Source organism: Ambystoma mexicanum, chromosome 3q (assembly GCF_040938575.1).
Source record: "Ambystoma mexicanum isolate Mex_15411 chromosome 3q, UKY_AmexF1_1, whole genome shotgun sequence".
Classification (NCBI taxonomy): domain Eukaryota; kingdom Metazoa; phylum Chordata; class Amphibia; order Caudata; family Ambystomatidae; genus Ambystoma; species Ambystoma mexicanum.
The window spans coordinates 1245597012-1245620700 of NC_090926.1; the positions used below are offsets into that span (position 1 = coordinate 1245597012).

Genomic DNA, 23689 nt, shown 5'->3' on the forward strand with positions numbered 1-23689 from the left:
TGGGCGTGTAGGGAGATTGGCGGGCGAGAGAGCTGCCTAAGTGGCGGGTGACACCTGCCAAAAGCGTGTGAGTTGAGAGGTATGCTTGGGGGATGGATGTAAAGGTCTGAAAGGTATGCTAGGATTAAAGGGTGTGGTACGTGGTTGAACCTAAGCTGGTCTGTAAACTTCTTGATATTAACATAGCTCCGAACACAACCGGGCTAGTGGGAGAGCCCACAAGACTCTGGCAACCTCCTTTACCAGTTATTCCAGATTGAAAAGTGATGTGAACCTCAAGGTCTGCCGTTGTTTGCGATCTGAATGCTTTACCAACATCTGTAACATCCCAACACCCTCTGCCTCTTCTTTAACTAAACCGAGCAACTTTCACAACAAGAAGGAAAGAAGGGGGAAAAAGGCTTCTATATTTTATTTCCACGTTCGTCTCCTCTGTCATTGTAGCAATACGTTTCGGCTTACATCAGTGCACTTTTTAAGTTTGTACATAATTATTATTATAATATATATTTTTAAAAACATTCAATAAAAAACAAAATGGCGAATGAAAATTGGGAGTTGACGATGAAGGGCTTGGGGCAATTTGTAGTTCCTCTTGTAGGCATTTTTGAGCTTCATGTTGGAATCTCGGTAGTGGTTTGGTGTTGAACTTTTACCCGGTCGCGCTTGCGTCGCGCATGCACACTACTCGGAGTTGTAGTAGTTGTGTCCACTGTGGGCATACTGGTCATCCTCGTCGCCGATGCTGGCGTAGTTGGGTGTGAGGCAGTACTTGGAATCGAAGACCTGGCGCGGCAGTCCGTAGACAGTCATGCCCTGCTGGGAGGCGCCCTTGTTGGTGCCCATCTGGAGCGAGATGTTCTGCATGTCGCAGTGCTCCATGCCAAGCTTCTGCTCGAAGATCTGCCGCTTGGTGCCGGGGGCCGTCATGCCAGACTGCAGGGGAAAGACAGAAGCAGAACACAGAGTCAGCAAATGTGGGACTTGGAAGCAGGGAAGTTGAATTCTATGTCAAGACATGAAGGCTCGTATTATGCTTTCCCACAACTTTACTGTTCGAGCGGCATCATCAAACCCCAATAACAATGACTCACAATTGCAAAAAAAACTACAGCTCCCATAAGTGTATAGTCTTGTGTAGTTCTAATGTTATTGGACTTCAAACATGTGACCTTAACTACCAATCACCATAATCCATCCCTAAAAATCCAGTCCACCTTTTCGATTCATCCTCTTTCTTTGCTGCTCAGGCAGACAGTTAAGTACCCATTCTTACTTTTTATGGGTAATGTGATCATGGATTTATGGGAATTACTGGCAGACTGTTTATGAATCGAGTGATGGTGTTACCGTATCGCTTTATTGGAGCGGTTCATAATGGGACAAACCGTTCTGGCGACCGCAGTAATCATTATCAGAGGGGGCACTACAGTCACGGAAGTGTGGGGAGCAGGCCGGTGCTCCTCAGCTACACTTCCGTGACATTTCAGTATCACAGAAGCAAGACGGAGATCGGGGCATTCTGTATTTCAAAAGTATTATCCTGTTTTCTCAACAATCGGATAGTTCTGAGGAGATCAGCTGTTTCAGGTTACAGTGAGCGTACCAGCGTGCGAGGTTCCCCGGAAACACGGCACAAAGCGCCTGAGGTATAAAGCAGCGCTTGGCAATGCCCATTAAAAGAAAAGTACCACCCAGTGGCCAAAGAAGGCAAGTCAGCCTAAGGAAGACGGGTACAGGCCCAAGATACCTGCGGTTTATCTAACAGTGGCACATCTGTCTCCAGTCAAGCACAATATTGTCCAGCTCAAGTGAAGAGGGAAGATCTCTGGTGAGCCAGAAAAGAATACAAGCCGGCATGGGGGAAATATTACACCAAGCTCTGGGACACAGTACGGGGCAAAGCTCACAACAGCTGGAAATCACGGAAGACTGGATACAGTTCTCCAGAGGGATGGAAGGACTTAGAGAGACAGGTGGTCAAGTAATAGAGAAAGGGGGATGAAAGAAAGCCTGCAAGGCCAAAAAGGCCAAGAACCCACAGAGTTTACCAGTGAAAGGAAGGGGCAAGAGAAAGGCAGTAAGCCAAAAAAATGAAGAGTGCAAATGGCGAAATGCAACCTCTGACAGTTCAGAAGGATGCGATGAAGATGATTGGGGGAGTCAATCATTAGAAGAAATAGTCGAGCTTATATCCTGAGAAGAAGAGGAAACTAATAGCACTTTCAAGAAAAAGAAAATGGAAGACAAGGAGGTAGAAGCCGGGGACGAGTTTGACCTGGACGCCTTGATCCACCCACGTTCCTCAGAATGGAAACCGCCGACTAGGATAGCGGCATGCATAAAGAAAAGGCTCAGAACCCCACTGACAAAAGAAGCCAGAAATTAACTGAGGGTGGAGTGCCCAAGACCACACCTGCCTGAAGGCATAGCGGAGACCCCAGATATTGGTGACTGCATGGTCACATCCATGGGGAGGTACGTTAAGGACATTAAAAAAGTTCCAGACAGGTCCTGGTGCTCATGCCAGGACAAAACGTTAGACGTGATTGGGACCCTTACAAAAATCATGGAAATGGCAGGCAAAGTAAAAGAAAAGGATGAGGCCATAGACCCAGCTATACTGCGTGGCTGGGCCCAGAGAGCAATATGCCAATACTGCTATGATGGTGGAAAGTAGGAGATCAGTCCTGGTTAAGATCGACCCCAAGCTCAGGGAGCTGGCCACAACAGAGGCGACAGCTTCCGCCAAATGGAAACTCTTCACAGATATATTTATCAAAGAATTAAACACATTTGCAAATTCTTATGCAGAGATTGATAGCGCCCAGGCTTCCTTAAAGAGAGTAGTTGCCAGATAGCTTTTCTGCTGGGCTGGAAGAGGCAGGGGCCCTCCGCCAGCCGCTTCACAAACAGCAGGTTCCCCGCCGACAGATACCATTGGAAGCAAGAGGAAAGGAAACCCAACCCGTTCTTCCCTTCAAGAGGAAGAGGATGAGGGCGAGCGTGGAGACAAGCAGATAACCAACATCAACCTAACGCACGTGAGAATGAGTGCGCAAGCGCAGATAACACAGAATCATACTCCCACAGTAGGCAGAAGCATAGAAAAGTTTGTCGAAAAAAGCGAATGATTTCTACAGATGATTGCGTGTAAAACACCGTACAGGGTTTTCACATAGATTGGCAAAATACGCCACAGCAGGAGAGATGGCCAAAGGCACTAGTGCTCAGCACAGCAGAGAAAGAGTCACTGGATGCAGAAATAGGAGAACTAGCACAGAAAGGTAATATCAGGCAGGAAACAGATATGAGGAACAGCTTTATAAAGAGCATGTTCTTAGCGGTAGGCCGTCACAAGATGAGAACGGTAATAAATCTAAGAGAACTGAACCTCTTTATAATATACAGACATTTCAAGATGGAGGGCATTCTCCCCCTGAAGGACATATTACAGCAAGGGGATTGGTTAGCAAGGATAGATCTCAAAGATGCTTCCCTGACCATACCTATGGCAGTATAACAACTGACATTTCTGAGGTTTCGGTGGCAAGCTCAAATTTGAGAGTTGACCTGCCTACCCTTCGGGCTAGCATCGACTCCATGGTGTTTCACGAAGGTGATGAAACCAGTAGTGATCTTCATCAGGGAAAGAGGGGTCAGACTAATCATTTATCTGGACGACATTTGTATAATATGCCAGGACAGATTGCGGATCAAGGAACAGGTAGCGGTCACTTTAGACCTCCTTCAGCAACTAGGGTTTACAATAAACTGGGAGAAATCAAGCCTGCAGGCGGAATAGAGCATGGAGTTTCTGGGCTTCAGGTTAGACACAGTGCGGGGAACGTTAAACCTCCCTCTGAACAAAGTAAATGATATCGAGAAGGAGATAAGGAGCAGATTAGCATCAGAGACGATATCTCTGAGAGAGCTAGCGAGGCCAGTGGGACTCCTGGCATCATCAGGCGGTCTTCCCGGGCCCTCTACATTACAGGGCCCTTCAGAGGCTGAAGATCCAACACCTCAGGAGGGGTGCATCCTACGAGCAAAGGATACGCCTCTCTATAGAAGCGAAGGAGGAACTGTAATGGTGGTTACCATTACAGTTCCTCCTTCGTACCACATGGATGCCTGGAATGGAAGGGCAATATTTGGCTCATCCCCTGACCTAGTGATAGAATCGATGCCAGCAGGTGAGGATGAGGAGCCAGATGCAGAGATCTGCCGACAGGGGAAAGATGGACAGAAGAAGAATTGAATCTTCACATAAACTGCCTAGAACTCCCTCCTAGCAGGATCATTTGCGGTGAAATGTTGGACACAAAGGAGGGCACAAGGCTGCGTGCTCCTCAAGATGGACAACGTGTCGGTAGTCTGATATATATACAGACTAGGAGGCACAAAGTCAAGAATGTTAGCGGTGCTAGAGAACAGATTTTGGTACTTTTGCCTACAGAGAAAGATATCCGTGACGGCAGAATATTTACCAGGAAGTCAGGACGAGGTAGCAGACTGGAACTCCAGATTCCTCAGGGATGCCAGCGATAGGAAGCTGGACGAAAGGGTCTTTCAGACACCGATGGAGAGATGGGGTCCATGCAAGACAGACCTCTTTGCATCGAGATTGAACAGGCAAATTGCTCTGTTCTTCAGTTGGAGACCAGACCCGGAGGCGGAAGCGATAGATGCATTCCTGTAGCAGTGGGGTCCGAGCAAGGAATATGCCTTTCCTCCATTCAGGATGATCGCGAGGACTCAGGCGCAGGTGAGGAGACAGCGAGTATCCATGGTACTGATTGCATCAGATTGGAGGGGTCAAGCATGGATTCCGGATCTGCTAGAGATGGCTTATGACAACCCAATAGCACTACCAAGGTTAGACCTAATAGTGAGGGACCCCACGGGGGGGGGTCATCCTCCGGTGAGGACAGGCAGTCTTAACTACATTGGGTGGGCAATTTCAGGGGATCCTGGGCTAGGCCAAGACTATCGGACGAGGCGAAACAGATTATTGAAGAAGCCTGGGCACCTGAGACCAGGAAGGCATGCAGAACCTGGGCAGGTTGGCACAATTGGTGTGTGGAAAGGAACGTACATCCCACTGGAACAGATGTGGTACACATAGCCAATTCTCTGGCGCAGTTGGCAGCGCAGGGCAAAGCATACAGGGCGATCAACATAGCCCGCTCAGCTCTTTCTGCGGGGCATCCGAGAATTGAAGGGATAACAGTGGGGGAACATCCTCTAATTTGCAGACTTTTGAAAGGGGTTAGGATAATTAGACCTCCAAGACAAAAATATGATAAGGTATGGGACGTTGATTAAGTCCTGGGAATGTTTATATCATGGGCAGAAAATGACAAACTGACAAGGAAGGCGTTATCAGCCGAATTGGCTATGCTTTTATGCTTATTGTCATGCAAGAGGGTATCAGACATCAGAGTGCTAGAGATCAATAGGAAGACCTTATCCCCTCACCCTCAGGGAATGACGTTTGATATTGTGAAAAGGACAAAAACATGGTTGAGATCAATATTATTATCTAATGAAGCATTCCCAGATCAACCCAAGCTATGCATTTGAACCTATGAGTCCATGGCTAGAGAAATGAGGCCCCTATGGGTGACTCAGGTATTCATAGCCATAAACAAACCTTTTGGGGCTGCGGCATCAGCTACGCTGGCTAGATGGATCTGGTGGGTTATGTCCCAAGCGGGAGTAGATAAAGATTTCTATGGGGCTCACTCAGTGAGACCAGCAATGGCCTCTAAGGCTTTTCAGGCAGGGGCCAAATTGGAAGACATCATGAAGGCAGCAGACTGGGCGAAAGAATCAACCTTTAAAACCTTTTATTTTAAGTCATAATTCTAATAAAGACACAGAGGCGAAGAAATATCCCAACCAGTAATCAATGTCATGATTAGTTAATGAGATGTCTTCTGTGATGATAATGATGTTACGATGATATGTTGCCAAAAGTGAATATTGAATGGTCTTGCTCATGTCGATTACCCATCCTTGGGACAGATGTCTGAAATATGATTTGTGCTTCAGGTTCTTTGGCGGAAAACAAAACAACAGGATCATGAAGTCATTTTAAGGGACCAGTTTAAAGCGTTGACTGGTTGGGTTGCTACAGTTCAGAAGAGATCAGACAAAGAAAGAGGAGGAATCAAAATGGTGGCCTGGATTTATAGGGATGGACTATGGTGATTGGTGGTTAAGGTCACATGTTTGAAGTCCAATAAAATATGAACTACAAAAGACTGAACTACAGAGGGGGATGGCATATGGTGCACTTCATAGATGTACGGTGACCAGATTTAAAAAGTTGAAAACCGGGACAGGGCAACTAACATAAAAGTAAGACTAAGGGCCTCATTACACGGTAGGCGGTAAGGGTTTACCGGTACCGGTAAGGGCACCGGTACCGGTAAACCCTTACCGCATTACTACGAGGTCCCTTTGCGGGTCCTCCCTTAATGCCTGGTTTTTCCAGGCGTTAAGGACGGGACCCGCAAAGGGACCTCAGAGCTAATTACGGTACCGCAATTTGCGGTACCGTAATTAGCACCTTCCCCATTCCCATTATGCCCTATGGGGCAAAAATGGGAATGGGGAAGGGTAAATGGGGATTGGGGAATTACCACCCCCGCTCACCTTGGAGTAGGGCGGTAATTCCGCCATCCACCAAGGCGGACTCGGTACGGTACCGGCGGCAACCATGGCGCTAATAGCGCCATGGTTACCGCCTACCGTGTAATGAGGCCCTAACTCTTGAAAGTGCTGTCAAGAACCTCAGTAGTGGTTGGAGGAGAAGGGGTTTTAAGTGTTACTGTTCAAATAAACACATGGTATAATTAATTTATCACAAACTAACACTATCTTAAGTTGTGAAATGCATAATTTCTTCGGGACGAGCTGTGTCTGCCTGCTATGAAGACCTGCTACCAAAAACTGGGACCACTGCAGTTTCCAATGGAAACACGGTCTTGACAAAGGGGGACAGAGCTCCAATTTCCGGGACAGTCCCGGAAAAACCGGGACATCTGGTCACCCTACATAGATGACATGATAACACATGGGGGAGGCTGCTTAAATAGTCCATGGAAGAATTGCAAAGTGTACTGCTTGCAGCGCATGTGAAATAATGCAGAGGAGGTCCTTTCTCAGCTCTGTAGAATTCTGTGACAGGGACCTGTTGCACGTTAGCAGACCCCGGCTGCAAAATACGAACCATTTTCACAGTGGAGTGCAAAAGGGGATGGCAAAAAGTGGCTTACAATTGTGTATGCTGCAATTTGACCTCAGCCGTGCAAATTTAGTAAATGCCGCCTGCCATGTTTGTAGGGCAGACCGCATTGACAGTGGATCCCTTCGGAGTGTGCCTGCTAAAGGCCGGCAGGCTCCATAGGGATCCACAGCATTTGCGCCAACCTGAAAATCCATGCCAGCGCAAATGCTGGGAGTTTTTGTATAGCGGAGAGGAAGGGAGCCGCGGAAACATACGTTTTGTTCCGCTCCTGAATCCCAGCCATACAAATTGAGGAAAATCAGTAATGTTAATGAAAGATGTAAAAGGCTTACACAAGGCTTTTACCTCATTCAATAATATTATGCCCGATTGAAAATGAGCCCCAGTGAGTTACTTATGTAGACATGTAGGATACACTGCATATATATGTGACATGAGATGAGCTGCTGCCTTGGTACATGTGGACTGTGTGCATCAGTACAAAGGGCAGCGCATTAAACAGTGCACTGCATGCACAGGATATGTGTGTTGGGCCTTGTGCACATGGGCATATACGTTGCATTTCATACACAGGACAACATGATTTATTTTGTTATTTACATAGTGCTTACGCCTAAGCGCTGTACATAGAAAATATTTACATACATTAATCATCACAACCAAAGTTGGTACAAACTGCAAAATGTTAGTTGGCTTGGCATGTTCGATTGTGGTCTGCGGCCCAACACACGAAAGGGAGCCGTGCGTAGGCCGATGCACAGTGCATCGTGCAGCAGTCCTGTGGATGCAGAGTGCAGTTGGATATGGAGTAGTGCCATGAGAGGGAAGTGAGGGGAACGGGTGAACAGGGGGGGGGGGAGAGGATCTTGGAGATTGAGATGCAGGGGATGCAGAGCGGGAAAAGTAGTTCTGGCAGAGGACCTCCTGAAACTGAGCAGAGAGAGGGGGGAAAACAAAGAGCGGCCTTGTGGGAGGTGATCGTTACTGAGCGGCCTCTGTAGCATCAGTCTTCTGTTGGTGGCCTTTCACCCTAGATCCAACATGCTACATGGTTTGCCTGGTCCACCCATGATATATTCTAAGTATTTTGCGCACCCAGGACTTGCCTGACAGAACACACTCCACTTCAATACTCGGAGGTAGAGCACGAGTATGTCCAAAAGTATCTGTCCCTCACACTAATATACATACAACAAAACATACAGGAAATGTCTGGCAATGTGAGCTCTGCACAATAACTCATAAATTCAGAAAAACAAGGATCCTTGTGATCTGTGTAGGATTCCCTTCCTATGGATCAATATAGGATGTTTCAAATCCAAAGTTCAAGTTCATTAGCCAAGTAAAATGCATATTTCCAAAATGTCCCCTGTCTTGGCTAAGTTTACTAATTCAGTTCCAACAAAAGTTTGTTATCTTGTAAACAATTATCAAAGCTTCAACAATCTTTGCTTGGTAAACCAAAGAGGGTTCTCTCTTCAGATGTCATACCAATTGTCAATGTAAATATTCTTCACTTTGAAAGCAAATCACTTATTATCATTTCATATTTATTCTTCTTGTGCAGCGTCGTTTAGTCAGGAGGATTTACATAACAGTTCATCAAAACCACGTTGGTGGAATTTTCACTTTTTTCCACCACAACCTTCTACCACTTTATAGTACTTTAAATCATCTTCTTCCTGGTTCACTTGCCTGCCAGGACTAAACTCCAATTGTCCCTTTCCTGGTGTACTCGCCTGCCAGGATAAAACTCCTACCACTACTCTTTTTACCTTGCAGTGAGGTTTGTTCCAGTCTTTCCACATTTAAATCCTCAATGGGGAAAGAAAATCAACAACTGCTTCTTGATTCAATCTCTTAGCGTTCAACACAACACGTTTGGTTCACAATTTCTAAATGCTTCTTGATTCAATCTCTTGACTTTAAGCACAATTGGGTCACAACTTCTTTTAGAGGTATACAGTACAAAAGGACAATACTTCTCATAGGTATTAGTTTGTCTTCGGCAATGCAGGTTATACTCTTCTTGCCCTTAAACCTTTCTACAAGGATGGTCTTTGTACTGCAGTTTCTGATTTCTTTTTATCATAACCTCTTGACTGTTGCCAATCTAGGTTATAATGTCCCTTTGTTGGATATCCCTCTTTAAGCAAGTGATATCCCTTTGCTCCTTTTGTCCTTTTGGCCTTGGTGATACTGGTTATAGTGTTCTCTTATTCGCCACTTGTAAGACGCTGATACAGGAAGTAAATACTGTTTCAAAGCGCCCACAGGGCAATAGGGAGGGGACATGGGATGATAAACAATTAAAAAATACAATAATAAAAATAAATATATATACATAATATAGTGGGGATGGGGAAGACAAACTTACTATGCCTTGTGAGCGTTCAGAATGTACAAGTGCAGAAGGGAGAGGGAATGGGATAGGTGCTGTGATGCTCGTGGGCGAGCAGCTGGTGAAGTGCAATCTAAGGTAATTGCAATCCACCAAGGGTTGTGGGTGAGCCGAGGCAAGTGCTGAGGATAGACAGAAGATGGGATGATAAGGTTGGGGAGGTTATGGCCCTGAGGATGCATAAGGGCCCTGCACGCCAATCTGATGACTGTGAGACTAGCAGAGGAGTGAGGGGGGGATGAAAGAGGTGAAGTGGAGGGTCTTAAGACTCTTCCGGAATTTAAGAAAGTCCTGCTCAAGACAAAGAGGGGGGGGAAGGCTGTTCCAAAGAAGGGAGCCAGCAGAGGAAAGGGATCGATCACCTGCCCTCTGCTTAGTGAACTCCTTTACACACAAGGAATTGGTTCCAGAGGAGCACAGAGGTCTAGAGGGAGAATATTTAGTAAGAGAGAGTTGCAGATAGCGTAGACTTTGTAAGGCAGGAGAGATGCGGTCCCTGGGCTTGAGGCCAAGGATATGTCTTGCTGCTCTATTCTGAATTAGCTGGAGGGGTTGAAGAGTATAAGAAGGTAGATTGAGGAGGAGGCTGTTGCAATAGTCAAGCCTAGAGAGAATCAGGGCCCGTGTAACATTGAGCCTCTGGAGGCAGGTGAGAAAAGGTAGAATTCCTTTGAGAAGGAAGAGTTGAAAGTGGGACTTCTTGGCAATGTACTGAGTGTGAGGGAGGAAGGAGTGAGAGGAGTCTAAGATGACTCCAAGGTTGCTGGTCTCCGAAGAGGGAGCAGAGGGAGAGCCCATGGAAGAAGGCCAGAGTGAGGGGAAGAAGCCTGGAGCAGGAATCTCAATAGGAAGGATCTCTGTTTCGCTGGCATTGAGGGAGAGATCATTAGAAGTGCACCAGTCCTGGATGGCAGAAAGGCAGTCAGGGATGATGGAAGGAGCAAGGGTGTCTGCGAGAAGTTTGAAGAAGTGTTGTGTGTCATCAGCATGACAGTGGAAGTTGGAGGAGAAAGAGCAGATGAGATGTGCCAGCAGAGAAAGGTAGATGTTAAAGAGCCCAGGCGAACAAGGAGGGGCTTGATTGGTAGCCTCACTGGCCTGAGCTCTCTCGGGATCTTGTCATGTGATCTGCACGGCGGTCATCTGAATTGACCACTGGAGAGGAATGAATGGACTATATAAGGCGGGGGTGGGGGCTGGAGGTCATATTCACACTGTGTAGACCGACACATTGGCTTCTGGAAGATTCTTATTAGGTTTTGTTATGGTCCACTGATGTTCACCTACAAACTGAGAGATCTGTAGAGTGGTCGGATCCAGTGATGGGAGATGTAATGCCAGCTTTGCCACTACCCTAACATGATGTGCGAGCCATGTTTCCCTGCCAACAGCAAATGGTTGCTAAAAGAACTTAGTCAAAGGTGGTTTTCTTTAAAAAAAGCTTATGGTTAGGCATCAGTATTTTGATAGGACTGAACGTCTCCCCTCCCCCCAGTTTAGAGACCCCACCAAGGCTTCCAGTCATTTCATACTGGAGTCATGAAAGGCCCTGTTTCTTGCACCCGTCATACCTGCTCATAGGGTGAGCATGTTTCAGGCTCTCGCTTCCAAGGAGTCTTTGATGTTCTCATGAGAGCAAGGCGGTCTTTAGGACCTACTCACTTTTTTTCATGAAGCAGGAAAGGTATCTTATATCTGGTCCTTGGACGCCACTTGTGTCGCAAACAGGCGAGCGACCCTTTAAGGCCTCAATAGCTGACTTGATTGCTTGCTACATGCAAACATGGTAGTCAGTCTGGGGTTTACCCCCTCTGAAAATGACATTCATGATGCAGGACTCAAGGCAGTGTTTGTGACCTTTCAGTGATATGTTCTACTCAATACATTTGCAGAATAGCCACCTGGATTACGCTACATTCTTTAGTCTCCAGATTGAGTTTTTAACTTGGTCAAGCACAGGGATGTCATTTCACCAAAACACCAGGGGTAGCGGAAGTGACATCACATGACCCTTGACCCCTAATGATATCACAGGAAGTGATGTCATTTGACCCCACCCCAGGAAGTGATGTCATTTGCAACAAGACGGATGGCGCAGTGGGGTGCTGTCTTTGGGCTCTACAAGTTTGCTGCTGCATGCTTCACCTGGTGGGGTGCCCTGATATTACTAATGGCCTTGTTTCTAGTGCACCCCATAGTGAACTCGGCCTCTGAAGGGTGAAGGACAGAGTCGGTACCGCAGGCATCTCAATGCGTGAGCAGCAGGTTACACAGAGCTGTGAGGCACCGCAGGGATCTCAGCGCGAAAGCAGCAGGTTACACAGAGCTGTGGGGGTACCGCAGGGATCTCAACGCGCGAGCAGCAGGTTACGCAGAGCTGTGGGGGTACCGCAGGGATCTCAACGCGCGAGCAGCAGGTTACGCAGAGCTGTGGGGGTACCGCAGGGATCTCAACGAGCGAGCAGCAGGTTACGTGGAGCTGTGGGGTACTGCAGGGATCTCAACGCACGAGCAGCAGGTTATGCAGAGCTGTGGGGCACCGCAGGGATCTCATTGTGCGAGCAGTGGGTTACGCAGAGCTGTGTGGTATCGCAGGGATCTCAACGCGTGAGCAGCAGGTTACACAGAGCTGTGGGGTACCGCAGGGATCTCAACGCGTGAGCAGCAGGTTACACAGAGCTGTGAGGCACCGCAGGGATCTCAGCGCAAAAGCAGCAGGTTACACAGAGCTGTGGGGTACTGCAGGGATCTCAACGCACAAGCAGCAGGTTATGCAGAGCTGTGGGGCACCGCAGGGATCTCATTGTGCGAGCAGCGGGTTACGCAGAGCTGTGTGGTATCGCAGGGATCTCAACGCGTGAGCAGCAGGTTACACAGAGCTGTGGGGTACCGCAGGGATCTCAACGCGTGAGCAGCAGGTTACGCAGAGCTGTGGGGTACCGCAGGGATCTCAACACGCGAGCAGCAGGTTACGCAGAGCTGTGGGCTGCAGGAGATGGGTTGGTCCCTCCACGCTTACCTGAGAAGCCCCCTTATTGGTGCCCATCTGTAGGCTGATGGTGGCCTGGTCCAGAGGCTGGTCGGTGCCCAGCTTGGGGTCATAGAGGTGCCGGCGGGTGCCATAGGAGGTCATGCCCTTCTGACTGGCGAATTTGTTGGTGCCCATCTGGAGAAACAGGAAAGAGAAACAAAGAGGTATTTACTTTTGTATTTAATTAACAGAGGACATTTGGTCAAAGTGCTGAACAATATATCAAGTTACAAAAACCTCAAAGAATTACAAACTCTAAATGTGTCCAGTTGAGGGAAAGCTTCAGAAAGAAGATCGCTTTTTTACGAGTATGAGAGAGAGAGAAAGAGAGAGAGAGAGAGAGAGAGAGAGAGAGAGAGAGAGAGAGAGAGAGAGAGAGAGAGAGAGAGAGAGAGAGAGAGAGAGAGATGCACAGCAAGATCAGTTAAACGGGATAAGAGAAGAAAGATAAGGAGGGGCAACATTATGAGCACACAGTACACAGCAAATGAAACTCTAGAATCACTATGAAGTGGAAGCCATTGTGGAAATGCCAGCTGGGAAGTGACGTGAGCAGAGCACGAGAGGACATATACAATGCTGACTGGAGAGTGAGGGAGAGGGTAGAAGTTCATAAGCTGGAAGGCCAACCTTAAGGCAAGATAGTAGCCTGTCTGCAGCAAAAGCTCAGTAGCTGAGAAGACGAGGAGTGTTGCAATGTTCTCAAGATGCAGCAAGCTCTAGTAACAGCAGCAATGTGGTCTAGACATGAACCATAGTGGAAGGAGATCTAGGTCACGTGGCCTAAGCCCCGCCCACCTGTACATCACTTTAAAGTGTTGGTGCCTTTCTGTTTAGCCACCCTTTTTCCCTACTTAAGCAGCTCTCCAGCCTCTTTTCCTTCGTAGTTGGATCCAGGTCACGTGGACTTAAGCCCCGCCCACCTTCTTAGCCCTGCATCTTCCTTTCTGCTCTTAACTCTTAGATCAAGGGCGTCTCTCGCCCGGCCGTCCAAAGTGAAGGTCAGAAAAAGAAAAGGGCAATTCCTGTTTGGACCTGTTTGTACCGGGAGGACCAAGGGCCCGAACTCCTGCTCAGACTACAGAAAACAAGTGCTGACATGTGTTTTCCCCTTCCGTCCCCACAGGCCATCCCCACCATCAGCAGGCAACAACAAAATCAACGACATTGCCCCTTCTCTAAGCATGGACACCGCAATGCAGCAACCACATCAGCCCCAAGCCCATCTGCACCCCTTCACCACCCACAACACGGACGTTGCTGCTCTCCAAAGTCCACTCAGCTATCACCTACGCCTCAGACCTCGCCGACCTCATCACTGCACACAACCTTGATGCCATCTTCATCCCCGAGACCTGGCTGACACCCACCTCCACCCACATCCTAGATGTCCTTGTCCCCGATGGTTACAGCATCCAACACAGAGACTGACCAAACAAGACATGTGGAGGCGTCGCAGTCATCCACAAGACCTTGTGACCCTGCACCAGAATTGACATCGACAACATTGGCTCCTTGGAAGTCCTCTCCTGCCACTTCCCGCTCTACCAGACGGACAGAGTCACCTTCCATCTCATCTACAGACCACCCAAACTCAACACGGCCTTCATCAGAGACTTCACTGGCCTTTTCCCCATATTGTCCCTCATGCACACCAACAACATCTTCCTAAGATACTTCAACGTCCCAGGCAACAAGGCCACCAAACCGATGAAGGAATCTCTCCTCTGCCTACTCGGCGCCCTCAACCTCACACAGCACACAAAAGACCCAACACACGAGAAAGGTAACATCATTGACCGAATCATCACTGCACTGTCTTCCCTCCACTACAGCTCGCTGCTACCCTCTTGGCTGGTCTGACCATCTAACCGTGTCTTTCAACATCTCGCACACCACCCCAGTCAAGCACTCCTATCAGACACCCATCAGACAAACCTTCCGGTCCTTCAAAACTTCCCGGTGGAAGCCCTCACAAAAGACCTCGCCAACCTCCACCTTACATGGACATGCGCCTCTGAAACAAGGCACCTGCAAACCGAAACCGGCAGCACCCTGATACACAAAATAACTCAACCTCAGAAAAAGAGTCATCAGGAAACAGGGGAAAACCCAGTGCCACTCCAGGACCACATCTGACCTGGTGCTCCTCAAGGAACTCCAAGCAACCCGCTGACAACTCATCAACACAGCCATTGCCTCCTACTATCAGAACACCATAGCAGAAGCCGACAACAAAAGCAGATCCCTCTTCAAAGCAGTAGAGCACTGCATCGACTCGCTACCAACCCTGCCATACCGCACTCCATCTAAAGATCTACCACCATCAACACCTCCTTCGTCGACAAAAACAGCAAGATTTGCCAGCACATAGACACCAGCTCTGCATCCACAGACCCACCTCACGTCCCTCCTCACGAAAACTCCACACCCTGGACAACATTCAAGTCGCTCTCGACAGAGGACCTGGTAGAAACCCTTGCCACCCTCAAAGCCACATCGTATACAGACGACATCCTCCCAGCGTCCATCCCCAGGACCCTCCCCGCAGAAGCTCTCCTTCCCTAACTGGAGATCATCAACAGCTCCCTAACTCAAGGCACCTTCCCATCAACCCTAAAGACGGGACAAATCCTCCCTCTACTAAAGAAACCAACTCTGGATCCTGACAACCTATGTAACTATTGCCCCATCACCCATCTCCCCTTCTTAGGTAAGATCATTGAGAAAGCAGTAGCCACTGCAGCAACACATAGACACCAACAATCTCCTCCAAACCTACCAATCCGGGTTCAGACCCAGATGCAACATGGAGACAGCAACTATGCAGATGGTCGACGACGCCCTCAACATGCTTGGTGACGGCCATCCATGCCTCTTGGTTCAACTCGACCTCTCGGACGCTTTCGACACAGTAGACCACCAGGCGGTTATGAGCACCCTACATCGGCGTATGGGAAACAGCAACCTTGACTCTCCTGATTCGACCACTGGACTCTTCTGCATCCTCTGTGACTTTCTTTCCCTCACCATTCTTCCCTCCGCTCCGATGCACTCAGATGGACATACCTTGGATGCTCTCTCAGCAGGCATCCCCATCTCCATCCCTCTCACTACATCTCTCTTCTGGACTTAACATGCTGTCCCGTCCCCTCACCTGCATCTCTTAGGTCCCCTGGCTAAGCCTCTGCCCTCACTGCCAGTCTCCGTCTCTGTCATCCAAACGATGAAGCGAGTGTCAGTTGCTGCTTTTGCCGCCACTTTCATTCCCCCTCCCACTGCTAATCTTAATCCACTTGAAGCCTGCTTCCAAGCACAACACCTGGTATGACTCCGATTTAGCCTCTCTGAAATGCAAGTGCAGAGTTGCTAAGTGGAAGTGGCAGGCATCAGGGACATCCTCAGACAGACCTGCCTGCCGCCTCTCCAAAGGCAATAGAGACTCTTCACCCGCTCAAAGAAGAGGGCTCATATCCAAGCCTGCATCTCTGGGGACACTAACAACACGGGCAAACTATTAAAATCTGCAAGGTCAATGCTACTTCAGTTTCCTCTTCTCCCCTGCCATCCCTGACCCTCTGTACTCACTGTCCTCCCACTTCTTAACCAAAACTCAGGACATCCTGTCCTCACTCTCCCTCCTAATCGCCTCTTTGATTGATTGATTGATTTGTTATTTATTTTGCACCTATACACAAGTTGTTCTCGCCCATAGCACCGGATGAGGTGTCTAAACAAGTCCTCTATGAAAGTCTCCTCCAAACAGGTGCTCCCCTGCTCCTCAAGAACTATCAAGGACAACATTGCCTCCCTTGCACCAGCCACATAGGGCTCAATGGGAATGGGGAGGTCGGATGCATCGGCACCATTCAGAATGGTGCTGGTGCATCCGGCATGCTGTGCTCGCGGGTGCCGCGCTGTCCGCCAGGTCTGACCTGGTGGGTAGAATGGCACCTGCGAGCACAACTCGTAGTTTGCCGGTCCTGGAACTACAGTACTGGCAAGCTTACCGATAACGTAGTTCCTGGACCGGCAAACTTGTAATGAGGCCCACTATATTTAAGCAAACTGTAACTGCTCAGCACATGGATCTGCACTGTGAGTGCACGCTCCATGCAGAAATAGGTTCCTGTGCCTGGCATGTTTTTTGCAGGACACAACAACCTTTTTTTGCATGAAATGGCTGGCGCCCAAAGCGCTGCATGGAACGTCAAACCTCGTTTTATTCTCAGATTCTTCAGCAGGATTCCAGGATTCCAGGTGGCAATGCGCCGCAAAGCTGGATCCCGGAGACATGTGAATGCAAGATGGGATGCGCGTGTGGGTAGTGTCACTCACCTGCAGTCCGATGACGTTGCGACCTTCCTTCAGCTTCTCCGGCTGGAAGCGGCGCTCCTGCTTGTCCGAATACTTCAGGCCGATGCTCCCTTTGGCGCCCCGTGTTTTGGCCTGCAGGGGGACGATGCAAGAGGCGGTTATTATTATTGCAGGTGCTTAGCGAGGGTTGGTCAAGGCGCCATGGCGCTTTGGTCTCTAGATAGTGCTTAGGGGGCGGCAATTGGTAGCAAGGGATCCGCAACCAAGCAGGGGAGGGAACAGTGGGGTTCAGATCACTCAGCGTCAGGTAGGGAGTGGAATGGAGGGTGTGTGGACTGAGGTATTAGGGAGGAGCCATTCCTTGAAGAGGAGGGCCTTGAACTCCTTCCAGATCTGTAGAAGTGAGGCAGTTTATCCATTCCATTCCCAAGGCACTAGTCCGGTCCTGGTTTTAACCTTGCATTCTGGGACACATAGTCCTGGATTTCCCCATCATAAACCCTGAAGGCAAAGTTAAAGCCAGGACTGGACTAGTGTCTCCTGAGTGGAATGGATAATGTCGGCATGCATGCAGTATAAATGCATAGTAAGTTACGTTACATTTCAGTTACTAAAATGCAATCAAGATAATGGGCCTCGTTCCGACCCTGGCGCAAAGGGATACCGGGCACCGTTAAGGACAACGGTGCCGGTAATCCCTTTGCGCCCTATTCCGAGGTCCCTTTATGGGTCCCGCTATGTGTGCCTGGTTTTACCAGGCGGCCTTGGCGGGAGCCGCAAAGGGACCAGGGAGCAAATAACGGTACCGCAAATTGCGGTACCGTTATTAGCTCCCTCCCCATTCCCATTGAGCCCTATGGGGGCTCAAATGGGAATGGGGATTGCCTTTTTCAATGGGGACTTACCGGTCCCGCAAAGGTCTGAGTCGGATAGCGCCATGGTTACCTCCAAACTCGGAATGAGGCCCAATGGCAGATGCCTCTTGCAAATGGCGTCTAATGTTGTCTATTGGACCGATGTGATGTTTTTAGTGACAATGGGAGACACAACAGAGGACTCAAGGTACAGAAATGGGGCGCAACGTAACTTCCATTTTATTGTCACGTAATGCCCACTTCTTTAGCAGCAAACAACACATCCAGCTTCCCTGGGACGTGAAAGGGCCGCCTGTCTGTGGATGGGATGAGGTGAACTGAAGGATGACTCAGGGACTTAAGTGGCCACCCGTCCACCACACTCCTTCTGGAGCTGCCTATCCTCGTGGCTTCCTTCAGCCTAGGGTACTCGCGCTGGAGGACCAGAGGTTCGAAGGGATACCAACTAAAACATAACAAGGGAGATTCTTGGGAAAGCCGTGCCAGGATCGAGGCATAACTCCAAGTCCATAAAGCAGAGTTCTGAAATGAAAGGACCTTTATTTATTTATTTATTCATTAGCATTCATATAGCGCACATCAGCACCTAGGGCCCAGTGTTCAATAGCTTATATCGGACCTCATCACAAGTGCAGTAAAAATGCAGCAGGAATAACGTTACCGCCGCACATAGTTGGCCAGAAAGTTGGGGGATTCAGTTGGTGCAATTACCACAGTGCAATGACCACTGCAGTAATTGCACCAAAAAATCCGCATTGAGTCCTATGGCCTCAAAAGAAATAGGGACTTTCACTGCCACTGCCACTGGTGATCCGGCGGTAATACCGCCGGATGAAGGGGCAGTAACGGTAATTGCATTGGGCAGTATTCTGGTGTATTTACCGCTGTGATATCGCTGAATTTGTGATGAGGTCCTATAGTGTATACTCTCCCGTGATCCGCACCCAGGAAAGAGGTGCACACTTAACCTCATTGTGCCTTGTCGTCTCATGATACCTTCTACTGAGCCAAGACCTTGTAGCACCCCACCCCTCTTCCCTCATGGCCTCTATAGCCCCCCCTTCACTAGAGGTTCTGGGTAGGATTTTCTTCCCCCACTTGATTTTTTGTTAGACTGCACTAATTATGACCACGGCGGCCCTCTGGGGATGGAGCATGTGACTGATTCTGGACTCAGCTTCCACGGGGTCCAAGCGTCTCTTGTAGTTTTCCCACAACTACCAAGGCTGAGTACAGCCCCCCTGGTGGGTGACTCTCCCACTCCTGCTTTCTGGTCCAGCCTGCCTCCTCCAGCAGGCCTGCCTCTCCACCATGCTGTGATAAGACACCTATAGTGCTTCTATGCATGTTTGGCCTCAGATGACACCCTAAAGCAAGGGTCTAGCCTAAGGATGGGTGTCACCCGCCAGTCCATGGTCTACCCACCTGGACCATTCTCCATTCCTTCCTACTTGTGCTGTGGACTTAGATTTGTTTCCATCGAAATCTCTAAAATGTGTGACACTCTCACTACCCTCTTTCCCTTCCCTCATGCCCCACCCTCCAGTCTTACCCCTTCATTCTTCCTAGGTTCTCCCCCACCCTCATAATGCCCTCGTAACCCCTTAACCTCAATGTCTCCTTGCTCTCAGGGATCTCCCCCGCCTGCTATAAGGTGACCACAGCCTTGCCCATCCTAAAAGGACATACAGCTGTCCCCAATAACCTTGCTAACTACCGGCGGGTCTCCCTTCTCTCTCACTATTCTAAAATCCAGGAGTGCTTGGTATTCAACCGTGTCACCAATTTCCTGGAAACGTTTCCACCGAATCTGGGTTTTGCAGCTGTCACTTTACAGAAACGTCACTCACTCATGAACGTAACTGCCCCTCTACTGCTCATCACTCCCACCTTTCCTCTAACCCCCTCCCCACATCCTCTGCAGCTTTTAACACTGTGCACCACTCCCACCTATTCTCATCCTCCCTGATGTCCTCTATCCTCCTCCACACTGAGGTCTCTGCAGCCTTTGCAACTGTCCACTACTCCCACCTATCCTCATCCTCCCTGATTTCCTCTATCCTCCTCCACATTGAGGTCTCTGCAGCCTTTGCAACTGTCCACTTCTCCCACCTATCCTCATCCTCCCTGATTTCCTCTATCCTCCTCCACATTGAGGTCTCTGCAGCCTTTGCAACTGTCCACTTCTCCCACCTATCCTCATCCTCCCTGATTTCCTCTATCCTCCTCCACATTGATCTCTCTGCAGCCTTTGCAACTGTCCACTACTCCCACCTATCCTCATCCTCCCTGATTTCCTCCATCCTCCTCCACATTGATCTCTCTGCAGCCTTTGCAACTGTCCACTACTCCCACCTATCCTCATCCTCCCTGATTTTCTCTATCCTCCTCCACATTGATCTCTCTGCAGCCTTTCAACTTTCCACTACTCCCACCTATCCTCATCCTCCATGATTTCCTCTATCCTCCTCCACATTGATCTCTCTGCAGCCTTTGCAACTGTCCACTACTCGCACCTATCCTCATCCTCCTTGATTTCCTCTATCCTCCTCCACATTGAGGTCTCTGCAGCCTTTGCAACTGTCCACTACTCCCACCTATCCTCATCCTCCCTGATTTCCTCTATCATCCTCCACATTGATCTCTCTGCAGCCTTTGCAACTGTCCACTACTCCCACCTATCCTCATCCTCCCTGATTTCCTGTCCTCCTCCACATTGATCTCTCTGAAGCCTTTGCAACTGTCCACTACTCCCACCTACCCTCATCCTCCCTGATTTCCTCTATCCTCCTCCACATTGATCTCTCTGCAGCCTTTGCAACTGTCCACTACTCCCACCTACCCTCATCCTCCCTGATTTCCTCTATCCTCCTCCACATTGATCTCTCTGCAGCCTTTGCAACTGTCCACTATTCCCACCTATCCTCATCCTTCCTGATTTCCTCTATCCTCCTCCACATTGATCTCTCTGCAGACTTTGAGACTGTGAACTACTCCCACCTATCCTAATCCTCCTTGATTTCTCTGCAGCCTTCAACACTTCCCACCACTCTCCCCTATCCTCTTCGATCTCTCTGCAGCCTTTGACACTGCCCACATATGCGCCATCCTCTTCCTCCTTCATCTTGCTGAGACCTTCAACACTGTCACCACCCTTCTCTCCTCCTGTCGCTCTCTCCTTCACCTCTGCTTCCAGGGCTCTGCTCTTGTTTGCAGTGCCCCCTCCTCAACCAGTGACCCCTCTTCTATGTCCTGGAACAAGCTCTGCACCCATTTACCACCTGGGTTCCCCCAAGGTTCTGTCCTCTGGCCTCTTCTGTTCACTCTCTATACCTGGTCTCTTGACAAGCCTATCTGCTCTTTTGGGGTCTCACATTATAGCTTAACCTCCTCAACATCTGGAGAAACCACTCTTTTCTCACCTTTCACTCCTCAGCAAGTATTTATCTCATCGCTTGTCCTACTGACCCAGCTTCCTCATGGGACTGCCCTTTCACACTTTAGTCCACTTGACACAGGAGGCCATTTTGCTACCCTAACCCTCTTTCACATCACCATATCTCCACCCTCCCACCCCGGGGCACAAGGCCTCGAGGTGGGATGGCTGACCATGTGCAGTGGCTCCATCCTTAAATGCCTACTTCTCGCCACAGATCCATCAATGCTTTAACGCCCACCCCCTGCCCTTCTCTAGCACCATTTCTCTCTGCTCAACCTCTACCCCTCCTGTCCTCTCAGCATTACCTCTCACTCCTTCACCCTACTTGCACCCCACCACTGGGACCTCCCATCTACTGGCACCAAGTCTGTCCCCCCTTCGACCTGTCTTCAGAGGCTGGAAGAAGCACCCGAGGTATCTGGTGGTCCCACCTCCACCCTCTTGGAATTTCTCATCCTGCCCGTTTACCTGCGCTTCGTTGTTAATACTGTGACTGATAGTATTGAAATATATGTCTTGCTCACTGTTCTCAGAGAACACACAGCTCCACCTCACTCATGCTGCCCAACAAGGCTGAAACACGTGCATGGGGTTGCTGTTTGCTGTTGGTACTCTTGTTCAGAGGAGAATTGCCTAGCATTTCGGTGCTGGACTGCTCAAGTGGGCGGTACAAAGACTGATATGCATGAATATTTCTCCTCTGTGAAAGGGACAGTGAGCTAAAGACTTGGTTGAGACTCTCCCGGGGGCCATCCACCTCCACCCAAGAACAGGTCAATGGGCTGTGTTCGTGCTGGTAGAGAGACTCCCAGAACCCCCTTTGTTTTACATATGGCTACACCCACAAGTGTTAATCCTGTAATATGTAAATTTGTATTCCTACATCTCATCTAGTAACATCTGGTCCCCATCCATAGGATTGCTAACTCCGCCATATGTGCTCATGTCATGCAAATGGAATTGCATCACTGAGCCATGCCTCTAGGCCAGTTTGGAGGACATCGATTAACTTCTTGAGGCTTACACCAGCTGCTTTGGGGGCCTCCCATGCCATCGGTCCACCCTTGCTCAGTGCTTAGTGCACACTACAACAGTGCTTAGTCCACCTCCACCCAAGAACAGGTCAATGGGCTGTGTTCGTGCTGGTAGAGAGACTCCCAGAACCCCCTTTGTTTTACATATGGCTACACCCACAAGTGTTAATCCTGTAATATGTAAATTTGTATTCCTACATCTCATCTAGTAACATCTGGTCCCCATCCATAGGATTGCTAACTCCGCCATATGTGCTCATGTCATGCAAATGGAATTGCATCACTGAGCCATGCCTCTAGGCCAGTTTGGAGGACATCGATTAACTTCTTGAGGCTTACACCAGCTGCTTTGGGGGCCTCCCATGCCATCGGTCCACCCTTGCTCAGTGCTTAGTGCACACTACAACAGTGCTTAGTCCACCTCCCCTCTGTACTTTGTTCATCCCACCTCTGTGCTGGTCCAGTCCTCTTCTCATGCTCCCACAGCGCTTGACCCATTCTTCCTCTCTTGGGTCCACCCTGCCCTCAGTCTTGCCACCACTCGGCCCTCCCACAGTGCCCAGCCATGAAGTGTCCCGTTCTCTTGTTGGACTCACCGCATTGGCCAGGGCCAGGAGTGTGGACTGGACTTGAGTGTGGTTGGAGGTTTCAAAGAGGTCATTTGCCTCAAATAGGTCATGGGGTTTCACCCCATAATCTGTGATGGCTTTCAAGAAGTTCCCAATGTTCTCCAGCTGGGAAGAGAGAGACAAAAAGAGAGTGTAAAGCACACGGCGAATCAGGCAGAGACAGAACAGAGAAAACACTAGAGAGAAAGAGAGGGAGTGTGTTTGACACACAGTGAATCAGGCAGAGACAGAGCAGAGAAAACACTGGAGAGAAAGAGAGAGAGTGTGTGAGACACACAGTGAATCAGGCAGAGACAGAAGAGAGAACACACTGGCGAGAAAGAGAGGGAGTGTGTGAGACACACAGTGAATCAGGCAGAGACAGAACAGAGAAAACACCAGAGAGATAGAGAGGGAGTGTGTGAGACACACAGGGAATCAGACAGAGACAGAAGAGAGAAAACACTGGAGAGAAAGAGAGGGAGTGTGTGAGACTTACATTGGTAGAGGCAGAGGAGGACTAGGGTGAGAATGAGGACGAGAGGGACATAAAGAGAGTGTGAGACACACATTGACCAGGCAGAGACAGAACAGAGAACACACTGGAGAGAAAGAGAGGGAGTGTGTGAGACACCCGGTGAATCAGGCAGAGGCAGAACAGAGAACACACTGGTGAGAAAGAGAGGGAGTGTGTGAGACACCCGGGGAATCAGGCAGAGACAAAGC

At 49.2% G+C, this 23689-nt stretch overlaps 1 protein-coding gene across 1 annotated transcript in view; it reads right to left on the reverse strand.

The window, feature by feature from the left end:
• Positions 1-397: 397 nt before the first annotated feature.
• Positions 398-23689, reverse strand: part of CNN1 (calponin 1) — a 166019-nt gene continuing 142727 nt past the window's right edge. Inside the window, exons 4-7 of the mRNA XM_069604210.1 lie at positions 22952-23089; positions 17029-17139; positions 12679-12825; positions 398-936 (exon numbers count right to left, since the gene is read on the reverse strand). Of these exons, the coding sequence (XP_069460311.1) occupies positions 685-936; positions 12679-12825; positions 17029-17139; positions 22952-23089 (648 nt within the window). The 3' untranslated portion in view covers positions 398-684. The remainder of the gene's footprint in view (positions 937-12678; positions 12826-17028; positions 17140-22951; positions 23090-23689) is intronic.